Below are 22,651 nucleotides of genomic sequence, written 5' to 3' on the forward strand. Positions count from 1 at the left end.
CAGCAGAGAATTGGAAGGAGAGGCGGCCAAAGAAAGAATTGGTTTTGGGGGTGACCAGAGAGATATACCTGCTGGAGCAGGTGCTACAGGTGGGTGATGCTATGGTGACCAGCGAGCTGAGATAAGGGGAGACTTTACCTAGCAGGATCTTGTAGATGACATGGAGCCAGTGGGTTTGGCGACGAGTATGAAGCGAGGGCCAGCCAACGAGAGTGTACAGGTCGCAATGGTGGGTAGTATATGGGGCTTTGGTGACAAAACGGATGACACTGTGATAGACTGCATCCAATTTGTTGAGTAGGGTATTGGAGGCTATTTTGTAAATGACATCGCCGAAGTCGAGGATTGGTAGGATGGTCAGTTTTACAAGGGTATGTTTGGCAGCATGAGTGAAGGATGCTTTGTTGCGAAATAGGAAGCCAATTCTAGATTTAACTTTGGATTGGAGATATTTGATGTGGGTCTGGAAGGAGAGTTTACAGTCTAACCAGACACCTAGGTATTTGTAGTTGTCCACGTATTCTAATTCAGAGCCGTCCAGAGTAGTGATGTTGGACAGGTGGGCAGGTGCAGGCAGCGATTGGTTGAAGAGCCAGCATTTAGATAAACTTGTATTTAAGAGCAATTGGAGGCCACGGAAGGAGAGTTGTATGGCATTGAAGCTTGCCTGGAGGGTTGTTAACACAGTGTCCAAAGAAGGGCCAGAAGTATACAGAATGGTGTCGTCTGCGTAGAGGTGGATCAGAGACTCACCAGCAGCAAGAGCGACATCATTGATGTATACAGAGAAGAGAGTCGGTCCAAGAATTGAACCTTGTGGCACCCCCATAGAGACTGCCAGAGGTCCGGACAACAGACCCTCCGATTTGACACACTGAACTCTATCAGAGAAGTAGTTGGTGAACCAGGCGAGGCAATCATTTGAGAAACCAAGGCTGTCGAGTTTGCCGATGAGAATGTGGTGATTGACAGAGTCGAAAGCCATGGCCAGATCAATGAATACGGCTGCACAGTAATGTTTCTTATCAATGGCGGTTAAGATATCGTTTAGGACCTTGAGCGTGGCTGAGGTGCACCCATGACCAGCTCTGAAACCAGATTGCATAGCAGAGAGGGTATGGTGAGATTCGAAATGGTCGGTAATCTGTTTGTTGACTTGGCTTTCAAAGACCTTAGAAAGGCAGGGTAGGATAGATAAAGGTCTGTAGCAGTTTGGGTCAAGAGTGTCCCCCCCTTTGAAGAGGGGGATGACCGCAGCTGCTTTCCAATCTTTGGGAATCTCAGACGACACGAAAGAGAGGTTGAAATTTTAGAAAGAAAGGGTCCAGATTGTCTAGCCCGGCTGATTTGTAGGGGTCCAGATTTTGCAGCTCTTTCAGAACATCAGCTGACTGGATTTGGGAGAAGGAGAAATGGGGAAGACTTGGGCGAGTTGCTGTTGACCGGGGTAGCGGTAGCCAGGTGGAAAGCATGGCCAGCCGTAGAAAAATGCTTATTGAAATTCTCAATTGTAGTGGATTTATCAGTGGTGACAGTGTTTCCTATCTTCAGTGCAGTGGGCAGCTGGGAGGAGGTGTTCTTATTCTCCATGGACTTTATAGTGTCCCAGAACTTTTTTTGAGTTAGTGTTGCAGGAAGCAAATTTCTGCTTGAAAAAGCTAGCCTTGGCTTGTCTAACTGCCTGTGTATATTGGTTTATAGCTTCCCTGAAAAGCTGCATATCATGGGGACTGTTCGATGCTAATGTGGTGGTTAAGGGCAGTCAGGTCTGGGGAGAACCAAGGGCTACATCTGTTCCTGGTTATACATTTCTTGAATGGGGCATGCTTATTTAAGATGGTTAGGAAGGCATTTAAAAAAAAAAAACAGGCATCCTCTACTGACGGGATGAGATCAATATCCTTCCAGGATACCCCGGCCAGGTCGATTAGAAAGGCCTGCTCGCTGAAGTGTTTCAGGGAGCGTTTGACAGTGATGAGTGGAGGTCGTTTGACCGGTGACCCATTACGGATGCAGGCAATGAGGCAGTGATCGCTGAGATCTTGGTTGAAGACAGCAGAGGTGTATTTAGAGGGCAAGTTGGTTAGGATGATATCTATGAGGGTGCCCGTGTTTACGGCTTTGGGGAGGTACCTGGTAGGTTCATTGATAATTTGTGTGAGATTGAGGGCATCAAGCTTAGATTGTAGGATGGCTGGGGTGTTAAGCATGTTCCAGTTTAGGTCACCTAGCAGCACGAGCTCTGAAGAGAAGTGGGGGGCAATCAGTTCACATATGGTGTCCAGAGCACAGCTGGGGGCAGAGGGTAGTCTATAGCAGGCGGCAACGGTGAGAGACTTGTTTTTAGAGAGGTGGATTTTTAAAAGTAGAAGTTCAAATTGTTTGGGTACAGACCTGGATAGTAGGACAGAACTCTGCAGGCTATCTTTGCAGTAGATTGCAACACCGCCCCCTTTGGCAGTTCTATCTGGTCTGAAAATGTTGTAGTTAGGGATGAACATTTCTGAATTTTTGGTAGTCTTCCTAAGCCAGGATTCAGACACAGCTAGAACATCCGGGTTGGCAGAGTGTGCTAAAGCAGTGAATAAAACAAACATGCATGAAACCAAGGATATTATGGTTACAGAAGTCATCAAAAGAGGGGAATAGGAGTGGAGCTAGGCACTGCAGGGCCTGGATTCACCAGAGGAAAAGAGGAGGACTAGGGTAAGGGTACAGCTAAAAGCAATGAGAATTGGTCGTCTAGAACAGAGAGTAAAAGGAGGTTTCTGGGGGCGATTAAATAGCTTCAAGGTATAATGTACAGACAAAGGTATGGTAGGATGTGAAAACAGTGGAGGTAAACCTAGGTATTGAGTGATGAGAGATATTGTCTCTAGAAACATCATTGAAACCAGGAGATGTCATCGCATGTGTGGGTGGTGGAACTAATAGGTTGGATAAGATATTGTGAGCAACACTAGAGGCTCTATAGTGAATAAGACAATAAACACTAACCAGAACATCAATGGACAAGGCATATTGACATGAAGGAGAGGCATGCTTAGTCGAGTGATGAAAAGGGTCCAGTGAGTAGTGAGGTTGGTTGGGGTCACGGGGATTCAGACAGCTAGCCGGGCCATCGGTAGCAAGCTAGCATAGAATGGAGGTCTGTTTTTAGCGTTTCCGTCGGTAGGATTAGTGGGGTCCCGGGTGGTAGAGGGGATCAATCCAATTCGCAAAAAAAAAAATAGATATAGTTATAGAGGCCCAAGAAAAAAGAAAAAAATTGTCCAATAGATCTATTCAGATAGCAGCCGATAAGACAGCTAACGATTAGCGGGCCGCAGACGGGCGTTCAGGTAACGTCGCGACGGAGGAGCTAGTTGGATAACTCCCTCGGGCAGATAACGTCGGTAGTCCAGTTGTGAAGGCCCGGTGGGGCTCCGAGTTGGCAGTAAAACGGGTCCGGATAGGTGATTGTAACCCAGGAGTGGCTGATGGAACTCTTCAAGCTGGCTTGCTCTGGAATAATTGATGTTTGCTCCGGGATCGACGTAAGCCGATAGTCACACGGATACCAGCTAGCTAGCTGCGAGATCCAGGTATAAATGTCCAGAGCTTGCGGTTGAAATCCGGGGACATGGAGAGAAAAATAGGTCCGGTATGTTCCGGTCCGAGCCATGCCATACAAAACTAGATTTTCGAGCTAAAGGATAGCTGATGACCACAAACCGTGGTTAGCTGAATACTAACGATTAGCCAGTAAAGAAGCTAACTAGCTTCTGATTAGCTTCTGGTTAGCTACAGGTTAGCTTCTGGCTAGCTTTTGGTTAGCTTCTGGCTAGCTTCTATGGAGGATTACAGATTTGAGGTAAATAATACTTTTTTTTATAAATTGGTGAGGCGTGTTGCAGGAGAGCGTTTTGAAGTTGAGTTTATGGAAAATAAAAAAATATATATAAAAAGGTATGCGAAGAAAGCTGTAAAAAAATAAATAAAAATAAATAAATATATATATATATATATATATATATGGGACACAACAAGATGAGGACAAAGGACGTCTGACTGCTATGCCATCTTGGTGACGCACACTTCATCAAGGTGTCTGGACCTGGATTTTTTTATGACACTTAGCAATTACACCACATGACCAAAAGTATGTGGACAGCTGCTCGACAAACATCTCATTCCAAAATAATTGCCATTAATATGGAGTTGGTCCCCTCTTTACTGCTATAACTGCCTCCACTCTTCTGAGAAGGCTTTCCACTAGATGTTGGAACATTTATGCAAGGACTTGCTTCCATTCAGTCACAAGAGCATTAGTGAGGTCGGGCACTGATGTCGGGCGATTAGGCCTGGCTGGCAGTTCCAATTCATCCCAAAGGTGTTAAGGTCAGGTCTCTGTGCAGGACAGTCAAATTCTTCCACACTGATCTCGACAAACCATTACTGTATGGACCTTGAATTGTGAATGGGGGCATTGTCATGCTGAGACAGGAAAGGACCTTCCCCAAACTGTTGCCACAAAGTTGGAAGCACAGAATCATCTAGAATGTCATTGTATGCTGTAGCGTTAAGATGTCCCTTCACTAGAACTAAGGGGCCTAGCCAAAACATGAAAAACAGCCCCAGACCATTATTCCTCCTCCAAACGTTACAGTTGGCACCATGCATTTGGGCAGGTAGCGTTCTTTTGGCATCCGCCAAACCCAAATTCGTCCGTCGGACTGCTAGATGGTGAAGAGTGATTCATCACTCCAGAGAAGGCGTTTCCACTGCTCTAGAGTCCAATGGCGGCAAGCTTACACCACTCCAGCCAATGCTTGGCATCGCATATGTTGATCTTAGGCTTGTGTGCAAGCTGCTCGGTCATGGAAACCCATTTCATGAAGCTCCGGGAAAAACAGTTATTGTCCTGACATTGCTTCCAGAGGCAGTTTGGAACTCGGTAGTGAGTGTTGCAACCTTGGACAGATCATTTTTACGCACTACGCGCTTCAGCACTCGGTGGTCCCGTTCTGTTAGCCCCACCCCTTCGCGGCTGAGCCTTTGTTGCTCCTAAACATTTCCACTTCACAATAACAGCACTTACAGTTGACCTGGGCAGCTCTAGCAGGGCAGAAATTTGATAAACGGATTTGTTGGAAAAGTGGCATCCTAAGACTGTGATAATTTGAAAGTCACTGAGCTCTTCAGTAAGGCCATTCTACTGCAAATATTTGTCTATAGAGATTTCATGCAAAAAATAGTGTATTTGTGATTACCATAATTTCCGGACTATAAGCCGCTACTTTTTTCCCACGCTTTGAACCTGGCGGTTTATACAATGACGCGGATAATTTATGGATTTTTCCCGCTTTCACAAGATTCATGCCGCCAAAAAACTGAGCACCGTCACATAATGTGACGTAAATCGAGCGCGCTCAAACTTCCCATCATTCTGATTACGGTAGTCATTTTGTCACCCCATTCATGGCAAAGACACGGAGAAATGCATATGATGCAGCTTTCAAGTTGAAGGCGATCGATCTGGCTGTTGGAAAAGGAGATAGAGCTGCTGACAGTGTGGAGCATTGTCAAAAAATCCACTATCATCAACGTGTTTTGAAAGGCTGGACTTCTGCGTGTTGAAGAGGGCAGCGATCCAACATCGGATGAAGCAATTCTGAGGCTATTCAACTCCGACACCGAAGGAGATGACTTCAGTGGTTTCAGTGCACAGGAGGAGGAAGATAGTGACCAATGACTTTCTTGGTAGGCTACTGTTTACTGCTATTTTTTAAATTTTTGTTACAATCCGTGTTTCGTTTAAAAGCCTATTTATTTTTGTTTACAAGCCGTGTTTCGTTTAAAAGCCTATTTATTTTTGTTACAAGCCGTGTTTAGTTTAAAAGCCTATTTATTTTTGTTACAAGCCGTGTTTCGTTTAAAAGCCTATTTATTTTTGTTACAAGCCGTGTTTCGTTTAAAAGCCTATTTATTTTTGTTTACAAGCCGTGTTTCGTTTAAAAGCCTATTTATTTTTGTTACAAGCCGTGTTTAGTTTAAAAGCCTATTTATTTTTGTTACAAGCCGTGTTTAGTTTAAAAGCCTATTTATTTTTGTTTACAAGCCGTGTTTCGTTTAAAAGCCTATTTATTTTTGTTACAAGCCGTGTTTCGTTTAAAAGCCTATTTATTTTTGTTACAAGCCGTGTTTAGTTTAAAAGCCTATTTATTTTTGTTACAAGCCGTGTTTCGTTTAAAGTTCATTTGTTTCAATGTACCGGTAGGCACCTGTGGCTTATAGACATGTGCGGCTTATTTATGTACAAAATACTTTTTTTTTTTTTTTTTAATTCAGTGGGTGCGGTTTATATTCAGGTGCGCTTAAATAGTCCAGAAATTGCGGTATACATTTTTAATTGAGCTTTTCCAGATAGAAATACTTTAGGTTGAGACAGACATTAGTGAATAAGTAGCGATGAAAGCAACCTTGTGTGTTTAGTGTGTTATGCTGTAAATGGACATGGGGATCATGGATAGAGGGGTGGAGCAGCAGAGTTTAGGGGGAGTCATGGTGTCTGCCTGTACCTGTGGGCCCATGCCACCCATCCCTCTGGGGGGATTCATCCGCATCGGGCCGCCCATGTTTGGATGTCCTGGAGGAGGGATGATTGAGAGGAAGTCCGTCAGCATTGGACAATTTCAGACAAAATACATTCTACAAGCACATATCCCTAAAGCTGCAATATGCAATGTGAGTTATAGATCTGTCATTTTCATTGAAAGCAAATCTAAGAAGCAGTAGATCTGTTCTATGTGTCCAATTTCTATGCTTCCCGTTCTTAAGTTCCGTTTTTGCGTCTTTTACTTTCGGTTTTGTACACCAGCTTCAAACAGCTGAAAATAAAAAATTTGTGGTTATTGAAAAAATATTTTACAGCGATTTAGATGGTTTTGCTTGTTTTGTCACAGAAACTATTGGAATTTTTGCAACCAGGAAATGGCGGAGTGATTTCTGCATATTGCACCTTTAAAGGGATATTGCACCTTTAAAGGGATACTGTGGGATTCTGTATTTAACTCCTTTTTGGAAGTAGGCACAAAACTACCTTTATACTTCCATAAATTCTATCTTCAGACGAGTCCTGTGACACTTGGAGAACCCCATTGTGATCGTGAGAATCTCCCCTTTCGCCTCCCGGGTGGCGCAGTGGTTAAGGGCGCTGTACTGCAGCGCCAGCTGTGCCATCAGAGACTCTGAGTTTGCGCCCAGGCTCTGTCGTAAACGGCCGCGACCGGGAGATCCGTGGGGCGACGCACAATTGGCCTAGCGTCGCCCGTGTTAGGGAGGGGTTGGCCGGTAGGGATGTCCTTGTCTCATCGCACACCAGCGACTCCTGTGGCGGGCCGTGCGCAGTGCACGCTAACCAAGGTTGCCAGGTGCACCGCGTTTCCTCCGACACATTGGTGCGGCTGGCTTCCGGGTTGGATGCTCGCTGTGTTAAGAAGCAGTGCGGCTTGGTTGGGTTGTGTATCGGAGGACGCATGACTTTCAACCTTCGTCTCTCCCGAGCCCGTATGGGAGTTGTAGCGATGAGACAGGATAGTAGCTACTAAAACAATTGGATACCACGAAATTGGGGAGAAAACGGGGTAAAAAATAAATAAATTAAACTTAAAAAAAAGAGAATCTCCCCTTTCCACAGTGGGGTCACATTAGTTTGTAGCCCAAATGCAACTAACAGAAGTTGGCACATCGACGGTACCGACGTCAGACAAGTCCCCTGACACCTGGGAGGGCCGTAGAGCAAAACGGAGAACACCATCGTGAGAGTGTCCTCTTTCCATAGAGTGGTAATGGTTTCTAGGTCAAACTGTTCAGACGCTACAGACGTTTTCGTAAGAAGACCGATTTTTGGATATCTCATGGTCTGACAAACACCATTCTAGCTCTGCTGCCTTCTATAGCTCTGCCACCGTGTTATGTCATTTAGATTGATGCAGTGGTGTGTCAATCGACTCTAGGGGTTGAGGTGTTTTTCTACCCAGAGGCAGATGAATATGCAGTACATACCCCTTTCTATCACGAAAGCAATGATGTCCGATGTTAAGAAAAACAGTGTTCGTTGTGGCAGTTTCACCAAGTACTGATTCCAGCTTTAAGCTCATAGATATTCCACGTTACAAAATGAATAGAAGTGTGAGGTGTTTACCCTGTGGTCTGGTGGGGTCCAGGCTGTTTGGCAGGAGAGGCTGTGACCCTGGGACTCCCACAGGGGGCTGAGAGACAAAGGGTAAGAGAGAGACGAACATTAGCACAGAGCATTCAACTCCCTGACAATGTACTACCTACATGTAAGACACATACTTATAGTAGAGAACACCTTTTTTGGGGGGGGGCTACTTTACCTGATTTGGCATGCGGAGTGAGGGGCGAGGTCCACCTGGGTACCTTGGGGACATGAAAGGCTGTGGGGAGGAGGACAGATGTCAACGTCAGTCTTATCCATCATGCTACTGTACGACTTTCAGCTGTCAGCAGGGGGAACCATTGTGCTGGAGAAAGTGAGCTTTGTTTGCATTCTACACAAGGCAAAGGCTGTGTCTGAACAATAGTCTGAACAACAGTCTGAACAATAGTCCTCAGATGCTGAAGACTAATAGAACAGAATAGAACAGGGGAAATAAAGAGGGAAGATAAAGAGAGAGGGGGGAAGAGATGGAGAGAGAGAAAGGTGGAGTAGAGGATGGACGTGGGTGATGTCAGCATGTTGAATGAGGGAACTGTAGAGGATGAGGGATGAGGATGGGAGGGTGTGTGCAGGAGGGTAGTGGAAGAATACACATCTATATCGGTTTTTACACACGCACACACCCCCACACACACACAAACACAACTGACTGTATTGATCAATTGTCCAACAGAGCTACCAGACAACATTTTGACAGTGTGATAGAACCACAGAAAATATCTCAGTGTATCTAAAGGCGTCAACATGCTTCCGTTCGGCTGGCGCCTAGCCGAGTTGTGCTCGCATACTCCTTTAAAAAGACCTTGGCTTGAAGAACAAGAAAAAAGCAGCAATAGTACTGTTTGTCCATTTTAAGACACCGTAGCCAGTATACCCTTCCACAAAATAGTCTGACTTAATCTAAGATAATTCAAGAAATCTGTCATTAATTTTGACGTTTTTGCCAAGGAGATCTTAGACGCGCAATTTGACATCTAAATAAGGTGTTTGGTTCAGTATATCTCAAGTGAAAAAACATGCAGGAGTACAGGCACTTCATTCAAGAATTCCTACTGTTGAATAATGGCCGATGAGGGGGCGTAGACTTTGGCTACTGACTTCAGCTTGCCTCGAGAAAAAAATCCAACACGTCACAAAATGTTGTCATAATATCTGCACGGACTGTTCTGAACTGTTTAGGCTGAGAAGGATGCGGACGCCTTCACAAAAAAAGTTGTATCTAAAAAAATACTTTCATTAATCAAGTGAAAACACAATATAATAATCATTTAGAGCGCAACTAACCAGTGTTATTGACAATGACATAACACACAAATGATCATGCTATGAGAGATGTGTACGGTCAGGCGAAACATGACAACACAGAAACAGGCTTTCAGAGCCAATTAAACACAAGGTACTACTTGGTCGAAGGGAGACGAGGCCAGCTGGAGGACAGGTTAAGTAATGACCAGGCCCTGGAGGGAAAGACTGCCATTTCCCCTTCACCCTCTATCGCTCTCCCTCTATCCCTTCCCCTTCTCCCTCCATCTAGCTGTCCTTAATTCTCTCCCCCCTCTTCCCCTCTCTCTCCCCCTCTCTGCTTTTGTCTAAGCCAAGTTGTGGTGAGTTTGTGTGCGAGCGCTCCACAGTGCAATATTAATGGGATATGAATGGGATATTGATGGGATATGGGATAGTGAGTGCCGGGGTCAGGGAGAGGAGAGAGCATGCCTGCTCTGCTCAGCCTGGCCAGATGCACCCCCACTCTTCCTCTATTCTCTACAGCTGGGCCAACACAGCTGAATTATTTATCCAATCTACAGCGTCATGGCCACTGTCTGTCCACAACTAGAGAGCAGGGCTGTTTGTATGGACATATGTTTTGGGTGGTGGGAGGTGGGTAGGGAGTGTGGGTGAGAGACAAAAAGAGACAGATAAGGAGTGAGGGAGTGCAAAAGAGGAAGAGACCGAGAGAGACAGAAGCCTCTCAGTGTGAGTGGACAGGCAGAGAGGAAGAGACCAAGGGAGACAGAAGCCTCTCAGTGTGAGTGGACAGGCAGAGAGGAAGAGACCAAGGGAGACAGAAGCCTCTCAGTGTGAGTGGACAGGCAGAGAGGAAGAGACCAAGGGAGACAGAAGCCTCTCAGTGTGAGTGGACAGGCAGAGAGGAAGAGACCAAGGGAGACAGAAGCCTCTCAGTGTGAGTGGACAGGCAGAGAGGAAGAGACCAAGGGAGACAGAGGCCTCTCAGTGTGAGTGGACAGGCAGAGAGGAAGAGACCAAGGGAGACAGAGGCCTCTCAGTGTGAGTGGACAGGCAGAGAGGAAGAGACCAATGGACACAGAGGCCTCTCAGTGTGAGGTGGACAGGCAGAGATAGTGAGTGAAAGAGGTAGTGCCTGCCTATGCAGCAAGAGGTGAGGGAGAGGGGGCAAAGCGTGTGTGAGAGAGAAGGGTGTGTGTGAGTGTGTCTTACCTGGCCATGAGGTCCCATCATGGGGTTGTTGGGGTTGTGTGGGGGTGGCTGTGCGTGGGGTGACGGCTGGGAGCCGGGAGGTCCCTTTAAGAGAGAAGAGAGAGGGAGATGAGTGACACAGTGAGCCTCGGAGGGCCATGGAGTTGAGCTAGCTATAGGTGTTGATGCTCCCTCTACATCTAGCACACATAAAAACACCCGCCCAGGATAGAAGCACTACACAACCTCTGGCTCATGGATCAGCTGTGCTTTTAAACACACTAGACCACTATGGCTAACTGTTTAGAATTCATTCCTATTTCACTGCAGGTGTGTGTACTGTGTCTTTATTCATGAAATGTGTTAAAATAATATATGTCAACTTAAATATAATTAATTTAATTAATCTCTTAGCAAAAGTCATACTTAAGTAATTCCCAACTGACAGTGTAGAAAAGGAAATCTTACCACATACAGTAACTATGTACGTAAATACATTACATAAAACATCTAACCTTAGAAATATTTATACCTAAATAACCCATTAAGAAAGCACCTCCTGTTCTCACTTGAACACACAGTATGTAAACCCAATCATACAGAGGAGACCACACATGTTCACAGTCATGTGTTGTTTTATCAGCCAGTCTTTCAGAGCCTCCATGACGCCTGAAGCTCTCAGGTAACCATGCAGTAGCAGCAGACCCCCCCCCCACACACACACACAACGTGCACACCAGTCACGCATGCATACACACCCTGCTGCACTGCTGAAGCCTTCAGGTAATGTAGCAGACTGGTAATCCCCTAATCCTGCCATTTCAAATCTGCAACACCAGACACACACCTGTATGAGCACTAACTAAACACACACACACACATTTCAACTGAATGTCTGCCCACGGGAGCAGAGACACTTATCTGTCTAACACACTACACATGTCTGCACCTGGCCAGGAGACAATCCTTCTAGAAGACAATCTCACTAGAAGATCCAACCTGTCTGATGAAACCTAATTCCTACTAAATCAAACAAACTCTCTTCAGTTCCGACAGACCAAGCAGCAGCAGACACCAGCAGTATCTCCCCTTCTCCTGCTCAACCACCCTGAGAAGCCCTGGCACTGGGGAAAATGGTGGTGCGCTGACAGAGGGGTGAGCAGTGAAACAAAATGTACAAAAATTGAGCTTGAGGATGAAAATAAATAAAACCTCAACTCTAATGCATTCAACTACTTTTTTTTAGCAGTACAACAATGCTTCAGCCCTAAGAGGCAAGCAGCAAGTCAACCAATGCTGACTTAGAGGTGTACAGTGTTAGAGGTATATGTACCCACTAAGTCAGCATCGTCCTCATCGGCCACCTCATGTACAGGCCTCTCCAAGTGAGGGCCGTGTTGATAAGGCACATAGCTGTGGACTTATGAGGAGCTCTTGTGATGAAGTGTTTCCAGCGAGAGTTTAACATGAGGTTTTTACAAGTGTGTGTTGTGTATAAAACCCACTTACTATAGCAGCCTAATGCTTTCATTTACAATTCTAACCTAGAGAAGAGAAAAATATGACATTTTTTTATCAGTGATAAATATGACTGCAGCTGTAGAGTTCTGGATCTGAGTAAGTGTTATGAAAAAGACAGATGTCACAAGTCATGATAGTAGACTAGGTGAAAAATATGTTGATATATCATTAAACAAGACAATTAACCCTGACTGCACCTGTAAGTCGCTCTAGATAAGAGCGTCTGCTAAATGACTAAAATGTCAAATGTAAATAGTAGCGTTGCGGCAATGGCTGAGCATAGGGCCGAGGTAGCTAGCAGCTTTTTGGATGGTGGTCAACACCAGCTGCACTACCTGGCCTCCCAGCAGTTTAAAGTGGAGGGCTGTCGCTGTAGCGGTGGACTGTGTGTGTGTGTGTGTGTGTCTGTACGGGTGCGTCTGTACGGGGGATGAAGGGGGTGGGGGTTAAATGAAGCAATTAATAAAATAATTTTCTACACAGCTAAGGAGATAACAGCTTGGCAGCGTACCACAAACCCATCAACAAAAGCCACCCAGTGTACTCCCAGACTCACCCTCCCCAGATCTGCTTTAGGAACAACACAACAACTCTGCTGCTTTCCCTGAAGAGGCAGTAACTGAACACAGATTGGATGGCAATACTGAGCCAGTCATGTGTGTATGCATATACAGTACTTCTCCATCTCCACTAGAGGGCAGTGCAGATCTACTATAGACAGGCCCGAACACAAAAGGCAAACTGAAACACAACAAACAAAGCCTGGTTGAACAACAGCACAACGCACACTCATTGTCATTCCTTTCTACATTCCAGCAGCAGTGCTACAGGCTCATGGCATGGTAACCTGTCAGCTCAGTGAGGAAAGACTGCCATGAGGGTTTGCTCCCCGAGGAGACTGAAGAATAGTGTGCTGATTTGGCGTGTTACTATGGTATGAAGCCGTGAGTCACTGTCGTGTATCTGTGATTCCTGCCACAGTGGTCAGGAATGTCAGTCTTCGTTTCAGTGGCAGACCTGGAATAGGCTCTGCAATGGTTGAACATAAACTAGAATCCTGAATCAACAGCTCAAGAGTCTTCGTCATTAGAATCCAAACCAGGTTTAGTTGAACCACTCGTACAATATGCTACCTCCAGACTAGGCTACAGAGAGACAGTTGACAGCGTGAACAACCGACTGGGACTGGAGAGGGAGAAAGAGTTGGCCCAGGAATGCCAATACTCCTTCTCCAGTGGTCCTATTCACATATCACTTCTACTAGGCATTCTCAAACTTTAACCGATAGGATCCAGTCTAACGTTCTACCATAGAGACCAAGACATGTTCAAACACAATGGTTAGTCCATCAACCCAACAGAGTTCAAATCAAATCATATAAAATATTATTAAAATCACATGCTTCGTAAACAACAGGTGTAGACTAACAGTGAAATGATTACTGGATGGCAGGGAACTCGACCCCAGTGATGTACTGGGCCGTACACACTACTCTCTGTAGAGCCTTGCCAAACAGTAGCCATACCAAGTTCTGAAGCAACCAGTCAATATGCTCTTAATGGTGCAACTGTATAACTTTTTGAGGATCGGAGGGCCCATGCCAAATCTTTGCATCCTCCGGAGGGGGAAGAGGCGTTGTTGTGCCCTCTTCACGACTGCCTTGTGTGTGTGTGTGTGTGTGGACCATAATAGATCCAGAGTGATATGGACACAGAAGCTCTCGACCCATTCCACTACAGCCCTGTTGATGTGAATGGTGGCGTGCTCGGCCCTCCATTTCCTGTTGTCCACGATCAGCTCCTAGTCATGTGTGAACAGGGAGTACAGGAGGGGACTAAGCATGCACCTCTGAGGGGCACCCGTGTTGAGGGAAAGGGGGATATCTAGTCAGTTGTACAACCGAATGCATTCAACCGAAATGTGTCTTCCGCATTTAACCCAACCCCTCTGAATCAGGTCAGCGTGGCAGATGTGTTGTTGCCTACCCTCACCACATGGGGAGGCTCGTCAGGAAGTCCAGGATCCAGTTGCAGAGGGAGGTGTTTAATCACAGGGTCCTTAGCTTAGTGATGAGCCTGGAGCGCACTACGGTGTTGAAAGCTGAGCTGTTGTCAGTGAACAGCATTCTCACATTGGTGTTCCTCTTGTCCAGGTGGGAAAGGGCAGAGTGGAGTGCAATAGTGGTTGCGTCATCTGTGGATGATTCTCTAGGAGAGAGTAGCTACTACACCCAAGCTAGACATTATCACCTATCAGTACCTTGACTCTTAAGACTCACCTGACCAACAAACTCAGCCCCAGGCGACATAACTACGATACGCACCAACGGTGATCCAATTTTAGATGACAGTTAGCTAGCTGTCTCTTTGACTATGGAGAGACATTCCTGTAACAGTGCATATACTGTAGATTAGAAACCAGCTCTGTTCTATTTATGACCACGGTTTACGGCTTTAAGAGTATGGTTTGAAATAACAATGGATTGACATAGGAGCGGCAGGTAGCCTAGCAGTTACGAGCGTTGGGCCAGTAACCGAAAAGTCTCTGGTTCCAATCCCTGAGCCGACTACGTGAAAAATCTGTTGTGCCCTTGAGCGAAGCATTGAACACGAATTGCTCTGGATAATTTTGGGGCTTCCGAGTGGAGCAGTGGTCTAAGCCACTGCATCTCAGTGTTAGAGGCATCACTACAGACCCTGGTTTGATTCCAGGCTGTATCACAGCCGTCCGTGATTGGGAGTACCAATGTCGGCGCACAATTTGCCCAGTGTCGTTTGGCCGGCGTAGGCCGTCATTGTAAATAATAAAACTGACTTGCCTAGTTAAATAAAGGTTCAATATATATATATTTTTTAAATGTAAAACGTAATAATTTAACAATGTTTTCTGCTAACCTCACTGGGGTAGCCTGCTGTTACTGTGTGCCAGCAGTCTCCTAGTCCTCCACTCTCCTAGTGTGCGTTGGGCCTGCCCTTCCCAGTGAAGTTTTGCCGTGAGGATTATTAAGCGGGCCGACCCCTGCAATATCAGGGAGGATCGCAGATCCGGGCCAGATGCCAACACACAGGCTTTGTGGTCCTCCTTCCCCAAACTCTCCCTCCTTCCTTCCCTTCCTCCCTCCCCTCCGCTGCAGGACCCTGATGTGAGCCCTGGCCTATGAGGTACAGATTAGGGGAGTCTCTCGGGGCTGCTCTCGGGGCTACCCCATAAGTGCTGGGGTCACCTATGTTAATTACCCCTCTCCTCTGAATTTGGGAGGGATGCTGGAACACACACCACTCCCTACTATTGTACAAACACGCATATACCGCCATGCACACACACACATACACACATACACACTTGAACAAACACACACACACACACACACACACAGCCTTGCACACATTCAGCCTTGCACACATTCACACACACACACAGAGAGCCATGCACAAGCAAACACACACACACACGACACAGACATGCACACACACACACACACACACACACAGCCATGCACACACACACACACACACACACACACACAGCCACGTAAACGCACACACACACACACACACACAGCCACATACACACACAGCCACGACAACCACACACACACACACACACACAACACACACACACACACACACACACACACAGCCATGCACACACACACACAGCCATGCACACACATACACACAGCCATGCACACGCACACACACAGCCACGCAAAAGCACAGCAACGCACACAGCCACGCACACACAGCCATGCACACGGACACAGAGTCATGCACATGCACACACAGCCATGCACACGCATGCACAGCCATGCACACGCACGCACAGCCACGCACACCGCCACGCACACAGCCACGCACACACACAATCATGCACACAGCCACGCAAAAGCACACACAGCCATACACAAGCAAAAACACACACACACACACACACACACACAGACATGCACACACAATCACACACACAGTCATGTACACATACACACAAATACACAGCCACACACAGCCATGCACACACACGCACACACACACAGCCTTGAACAAACACACACACAGCCATGCACACACACACACACACACACACACACACACACACACAGCTACACACACACACGTAGCCATGCACACACAGCCATGCACACGCACACACAGCCACGTACACACACACCCAGCCACTCACACAATCATGCACAAGCACACACAGCCATGCACACACACACAGCCACGCACAGACACACACACAGCCATACACACACACACACACACACACACACACACACACACACACACACACACACACACAGCCATGCACACACACACACACAGCCTTGATCAAACACACACGCACACACACACAGCCTTGAACAAACACACACACAGCCTTGCACACACACACAGCCATTTACACATACACACACACAGCCACGCACACACAGCCACAAACACGCACACACACAGCCACGTACACACACGCAGCCACGTACACACACACACACACAGCCACATACACACACACAGCCACATACACACACACAGCCACGTACACACACACAGCCACGTACACACACACAGCCACGTACACACACACAGCCACGTACACACACAGCCACGTACACACACACAGCCACGTACACACAAACAGCCACGTACACACAAACAGCCACGTACACACAAACAGCCACGTACACACACACATTCATGCCACACACACACACACAGCCACGCACACATTCATGCACACACACACACAGCCACACACACACACGCACAGCCATGCACACGCACACAGCCACGTACACACACACAGCCACGTACACACACACAGCCACGTACACACACACAGCCACGTACACACACACACCACACGCACACATTCATGCACACACACACACACTCATTCATGCATACACACACACACACGCACACACACACACAGCCATGCACACACACAGCCTTGCATACACACAGCCACGCACACACACACAGCCTTGCACACACACAGCCACGCATGCACAGCCATACACACGCACACAGCCACATACACACACACACACACACACACACACACACACGCCTTGCACAAACACACACACACAGCCTTGAACAAACACACACGCACGCACACACACACACACAGCCTTGAACAAACACACACACAGCCTTGCACACACACACACACACACATACACACAGCCTTGAACAAACACACACACAGCCTTGCCACACACACACACACACACATAGCCATGCACGCACACACACACACACACACACACACACAGCCACGTCCACGCACACACAGCCACATACACAGCCACGTACACGCCACACACACACACAGCCACGTACACACACACACACACACATTCATGCACACACACACAGCCATGAACAAACACACACACACACACACACACACACACACAGCCATTTACACATACACATACACACACACAGCCACGCACACACACACAGCCATGCACACGCACACAGCCATGTACACGCACACACACAGCCACAGCCACACACACACAGCCACGCACACACACACACACACACACACACACACACACACACACACACACACAGCCATGCACACACACAGCCTTGCATACACACAGCCACGCACACACACACAGCCTTGCACACACACAGCCACGCATGCACAGCCATACACACGCACACACAGCCACATACACACACACACACACACACACACACACACACACACACACACACACACACACGCCTTGCACAAACACACACACACAGCCTTGAACAAACACACACGCACGCACACACACACACAGCCTTGAACAAACACACACACAGCCTTGCACACACACACACACACACATACACACAGCCTTGAACAAACACACACACAGCCTTGCACACACACACACACACACATACATACACACACACACACACACACACACACACAGCCACGTCCACGCACACACAGCCACGTACACGCACACACACACAGCCACGTACACACACACACACCACACATTCATGCACACACACACAGCCATGCACACACACACAGCCATGCACACACACAGCCTTGCATACACACACAGCCACGAACACACACACACACAGCCTTGCACACACACAGCCACGCATGCACAGCCATGCACACGCACACAGCCACGTACACGCACACACAGCCACATACACGCACACACACACACACACACACGCCTTGCACAAACACACACACGCACACAGCCTTGAACAAACACACACGCACACACACACAGCCTTGAACAAACACACACACAGCCTTGCACACACACATACACAACCACGCACACACACACACAGCCATGCACACACACACACAGCCACGTACACGCACACACAGCCACATACACAGCCACGTACACGCACACACACACAGCCACGTACACACACACACCACACGCTCATTCATGCATACACACACACATTCATGCACACACACAGCCACGCACACAGCCATGCATACACACACACACACAGCCTTGCACACACACAGCCTTGCACACACACAGCCATGCACACACACACACACACACACACACAGCCACACACACAGCCTTGCACACACACAGCCACGCATGCACAACCACACACGCATGCACAGCCACACACACGCAGCCATGCACACACAGCCATGTACACACACACACAGCCACTCACAGAGCCATGCACACGCACACACACAGCCACGCACACACACACACACACACACACACACACACCATACACACAGCCATACACACACAGACACACACAGCCACACACACACACACACACCATACACACAGACACACACGCATGCACAGCCACACACGCATGCACAGCCACACACACGCAGCCATGCACACACAGCCATGTACACACACACACAGCCACTCACAGAGCCATGCACACACACAGCCACGCACACACACACACCATACACACAGACACACAGCCATACACACAGACACACACAGCCACACACACACACACACACACACACACACACACCATACACACACACATACACAGCCACACACACACAGCCATACACACAGCCATACACACAGCCATACACACACACCATACACAGCCATACACACACACAGCCATACACACACACAGCCATACACACACACAGCCATACCCACACACAGCCACACACACACAGCCACACACACACACAGCCACACACAGCCATACACACACACAGCCACACACACACAGTACTGTACAACCTTGCAAGCACATGCAAAAACTGATTTATGCACAACATTTTAATACTTTTTCTTGTACTTTTTTCCCTGACAGAAAGAAACAGACAAGTCAGCTGAGGAGAGAGAGAAGGAAGCAGGAATACTGAGGAATGATGGGTGATGGTGTAAAAAGTGAGGAAGGTAGCTGAATCCTGCATGGAGGAGAGATTAGCAGAAGAAAGAAGGGGCAGAGACAGAAGTCACTGAGTTGTTGTGTGTGTGTGTGTGTGTGTGCGCTTGAGATGTTGAGAGAGTGAGACAGAGAGCGAGTGAGAGATGGAGAACAAAAGTGAATGAGAGAAAGATAGCAGGCACATGAAGGAGGGGGGAGAGGAGGAAGGTCATTAGTAAAGAGAAGACAGAGCTTGTCCATAACAGTGAAGGGGTTATCATTTTTCAGAACACACCACAGCTCTGCTGGAGAAACCTCTACAGAGGGCTAAGCTTGGATAACAAATACAGTAGTGGAAACAGAACACATGATTAGTAAGATCTTACTGTGCATAGACAACAGACAAAATGACTCTGAGGGGCAGTCTGTCAGAGAGCTCTGTCTGTGTGTGTGTGTCTACAGTACACCATTGTAAAACGATGCCAAGGGAATAACTGGTGTCATCTTTGCTACATACTTTACTACTACACACTGATCCAGCGTGCTTGTGTGTGTGTGTGTGTGTGTGTGTGTGTGTGTAGGCTTTTGTTTCACACTCCCCCACCCCACTCTCTTTTGCCTGACTGGCCGCTGAGCAGGGAGGCAATTGCTGCAGTGGAGAACAGTGGAGTAAGACTTCCCTTCTCTCACTCCTTCCCTCTACTTATCCATCTCTGCCTCTTCCTCCCTCTCTGCCCCATCTCTCCTCTCTCTCCCAGTCCCTCTCTTTCTCAGTCATTCCCTCATATCTGCCTCTTCTCTCTCTCCATCTTTCAGTCCCTCTCGGCCTCTTCTCTCTCTCCCTCTCCCCCCTCTCTCTGTCACACATGCTCATGGCTAACAGGACCAACAGAAGACAGTACAACAGCCAGCCCCGCAAAAACCCACACTGGACAAAAACCCACACACTGGACAAAAGCCCACACACTAGACAAAAAACCCACACACTGGACAAAAACCCACACACTGGACAAAAACCCACACACTGGACAAAAACCCACACACTGGACAAAACTGGAAACCATATTTGCAGTAGCTTCATGACATTTGATCAACAAGAGTATATTTTCAGGATACAGTATGTTTAAATGACGGTGTGTGTGTAGTCAGATAGGGTGCGCGCCCCCATCATCAGGTGACCTCCCTAGGTTCCCAGACAGCCATCAGACAGCAGTGATGACAGGAGGAATTAGCAGAGTAACACAACCCAGAGAAAAACCTCCCTCCCATCCCAACCTCCCTGTCCCTGGCCAGCCAGACCTAGTCTACTGCAAGCGAGAGATCTTACTTGAAAGAAGCCCGGGGGCATGGGTCCACCAGGCATGCCATCGTTGGGGGGCATGTTACCCATCACCGGACTAGGGGCAGCAGCTGCACTCTGCAAAACACAAAGTAAACACACACACACTTAGTACTCGGAAACAAACACGCACACACTCACTAGTCAGAACAACACATATCTTATACATTATACTACACACAAAGGCAATGAAATAAATCTGTCCCAACACCAAAATAGAGTCTGATGTAGCATAGTCTCCACTGCTCGGGGTTGTATTCCACATGAGGAAAGACGTGGATTGTTTTGGGTGGTTTTGGCGTTTTCAGACAGAAGAAATGGGTGGAGTGTAAGGCGTAACATTATCTGCAACCTGACCGTCTGGCTGAGATTGCTTCTTCTTCGCTGCATTCAGACCATATTAAAAAGACAAGCATCTGTCTCTCTTTATGAATTTGTAAGCATTTATGCTGAGTAGAAATACAAAATAAATGAAATATATGTTGTGTGTGCTTTTGTTTGTGTTTGGCTAGCTGTGGTGAAATCTCTCCTAAGCAGTTAAATGGGGGTTGAGCCCCCTCCCCCAAGGTATGTAAGGCAGTGGCTGAGTCTGTTGTATGTTTCTCAGGCTGTCTATTCACCAGGCAGAACCCAGTGAAGGGGATTACACAGCTGCCCAGAGCCCTCTCCTCCCCTCTCACCCCATGTAACCAGACCCCCCCCAGCCATCACAGTGCAAACAGCCCCTCCATCCCTAACCCGCTCGGCCCAGACACTCACTAACGGGCCCTGGGGCCACAGGGCAGGCCGTGTGGGTGTGCAACACACACACACACACACACACACACACACACACACACACACACACACACACACACACTCACTAAGCGGATAAAAAAAAAGCTTGATGTGATTGTAAGATAATGGTAGTGAGAAGGTATTTTCATTACATATAGTTGAACCAGTTGCCAGGGAACAGAGGCTATGTAGTTACTGCTTTATTCAGTAGACAAAGAAAATATAGTGACTGCATAAGTGGTGGATTATAAATGTCTTCAAATAGCTTCAAACCTGCCCTATCTGGGCGAGGACCAACTGCTGACCATTTAGTTACCGCTCAATGACTTCTAGTGCATACTATGTATGGGAGGCAGCAGTGTGAATGCTTGGTCATGGAGAGGGGGAGAGGGGATAAAAGAGAGGAGAGAGGGGGAGAGGAAAGAGTGTGACTAAGGGAGGGATGTGAAGATAGGAGTGAGGGGAGAGAAAAGAAGAGTGGGAGAGGAGAGAGAGGAGAGTGAGGGGGAGAACAGAATGAATGGAGAGAGGGCAGAGGGGAGTGAGTGATGAGAGGTGGTTAACTGGGTTTGTCAGCATGTACAGTATTTAGTCAATGGCAGCTGTTTGTCCAGTACAGTGGAGCCGCCATGTTGGCTGATTGAAAATGGAACCCAAGGCCACACTACTACCATCATGTTACTGTTTTTTACGATTGCTTACACACTAAAATTGAACTGTTCCCACAAATAGCAAAACCTTACACTAAAGGAGCAAAACACAAGGCTAGATTTGCACAACTGTAAGCACATTGTCAGCTTCACACTATTTGCAAAACGTTACACACAGTGATTTGCAAAACACCAAACACACTTGTATACATCAGACACAGAAGTATATCATGATGTCACTTCCTTGCAATTCCAAAGCACTGACTGTCAAATTACCACACCTATGAGCCAATCTGTTAAACACAGCCATCAGGTGCACAAA

The 22,651-nt window shown here is 47.3% G+C and overlaps 1 protein-coding gene across 3 annotated transcripts in view; it reads right to left on the reverse strand.

Moving 5' to 3' along the window:
* LOC112234537 (single-stranded DNA-binding protein 3) overlaps window positions 1-22,651 on the reverse strand; it is a 119,554-nt gene that overhangs the window by 10,711 nt on the left and 86,192 nt on the right. For all 3 annotated transcript variants that reach the window (XM_024402742.2, XM_042305464.1, XM_024402827.2), the window contains 5 exons: window positions 20,891-20,980; window positions 10,682-10,765; window positions 8,382-8,441; window positions 8,186-8,252; window positions 6,561-6,628 (listed from right to left, as the gene is read on the reverse strand). In XM_024402742.2, the coding sequence (XP_024258510.2) occupies window positions 6,561-6,628; window positions 8,186-8,252; window positions 8,382-8,441; window positions 10,682-10,765; window positions 20,891-20,980 (369 nt within the window). The remainder of the gene's footprint in view (window positions 1-6,560; window positions 6,629-8,185; window positions 8,253-8,381; window positions 8,442-10,681; window positions 10,766-20,890; window positions 20,981-22,651) is intronic.

The sequence above is a fragment of the Oncorhynchus tshawytscha genome, linkage group LG01 (genome assembly GCF_018296145.1).
Source record: "Oncorhynchus tshawytscha isolate Ot180627B linkage group LG01, Otsh_v2.0, whole genome shotgun sequence".
NCBI classification, from domain to species: domain Eukaryota; kingdom Metazoa; phylum Chordata; class Actinopteri; order Salmoniformes; family Salmonidae; genus Oncorhynchus; species Oncorhynchus tshawytscha.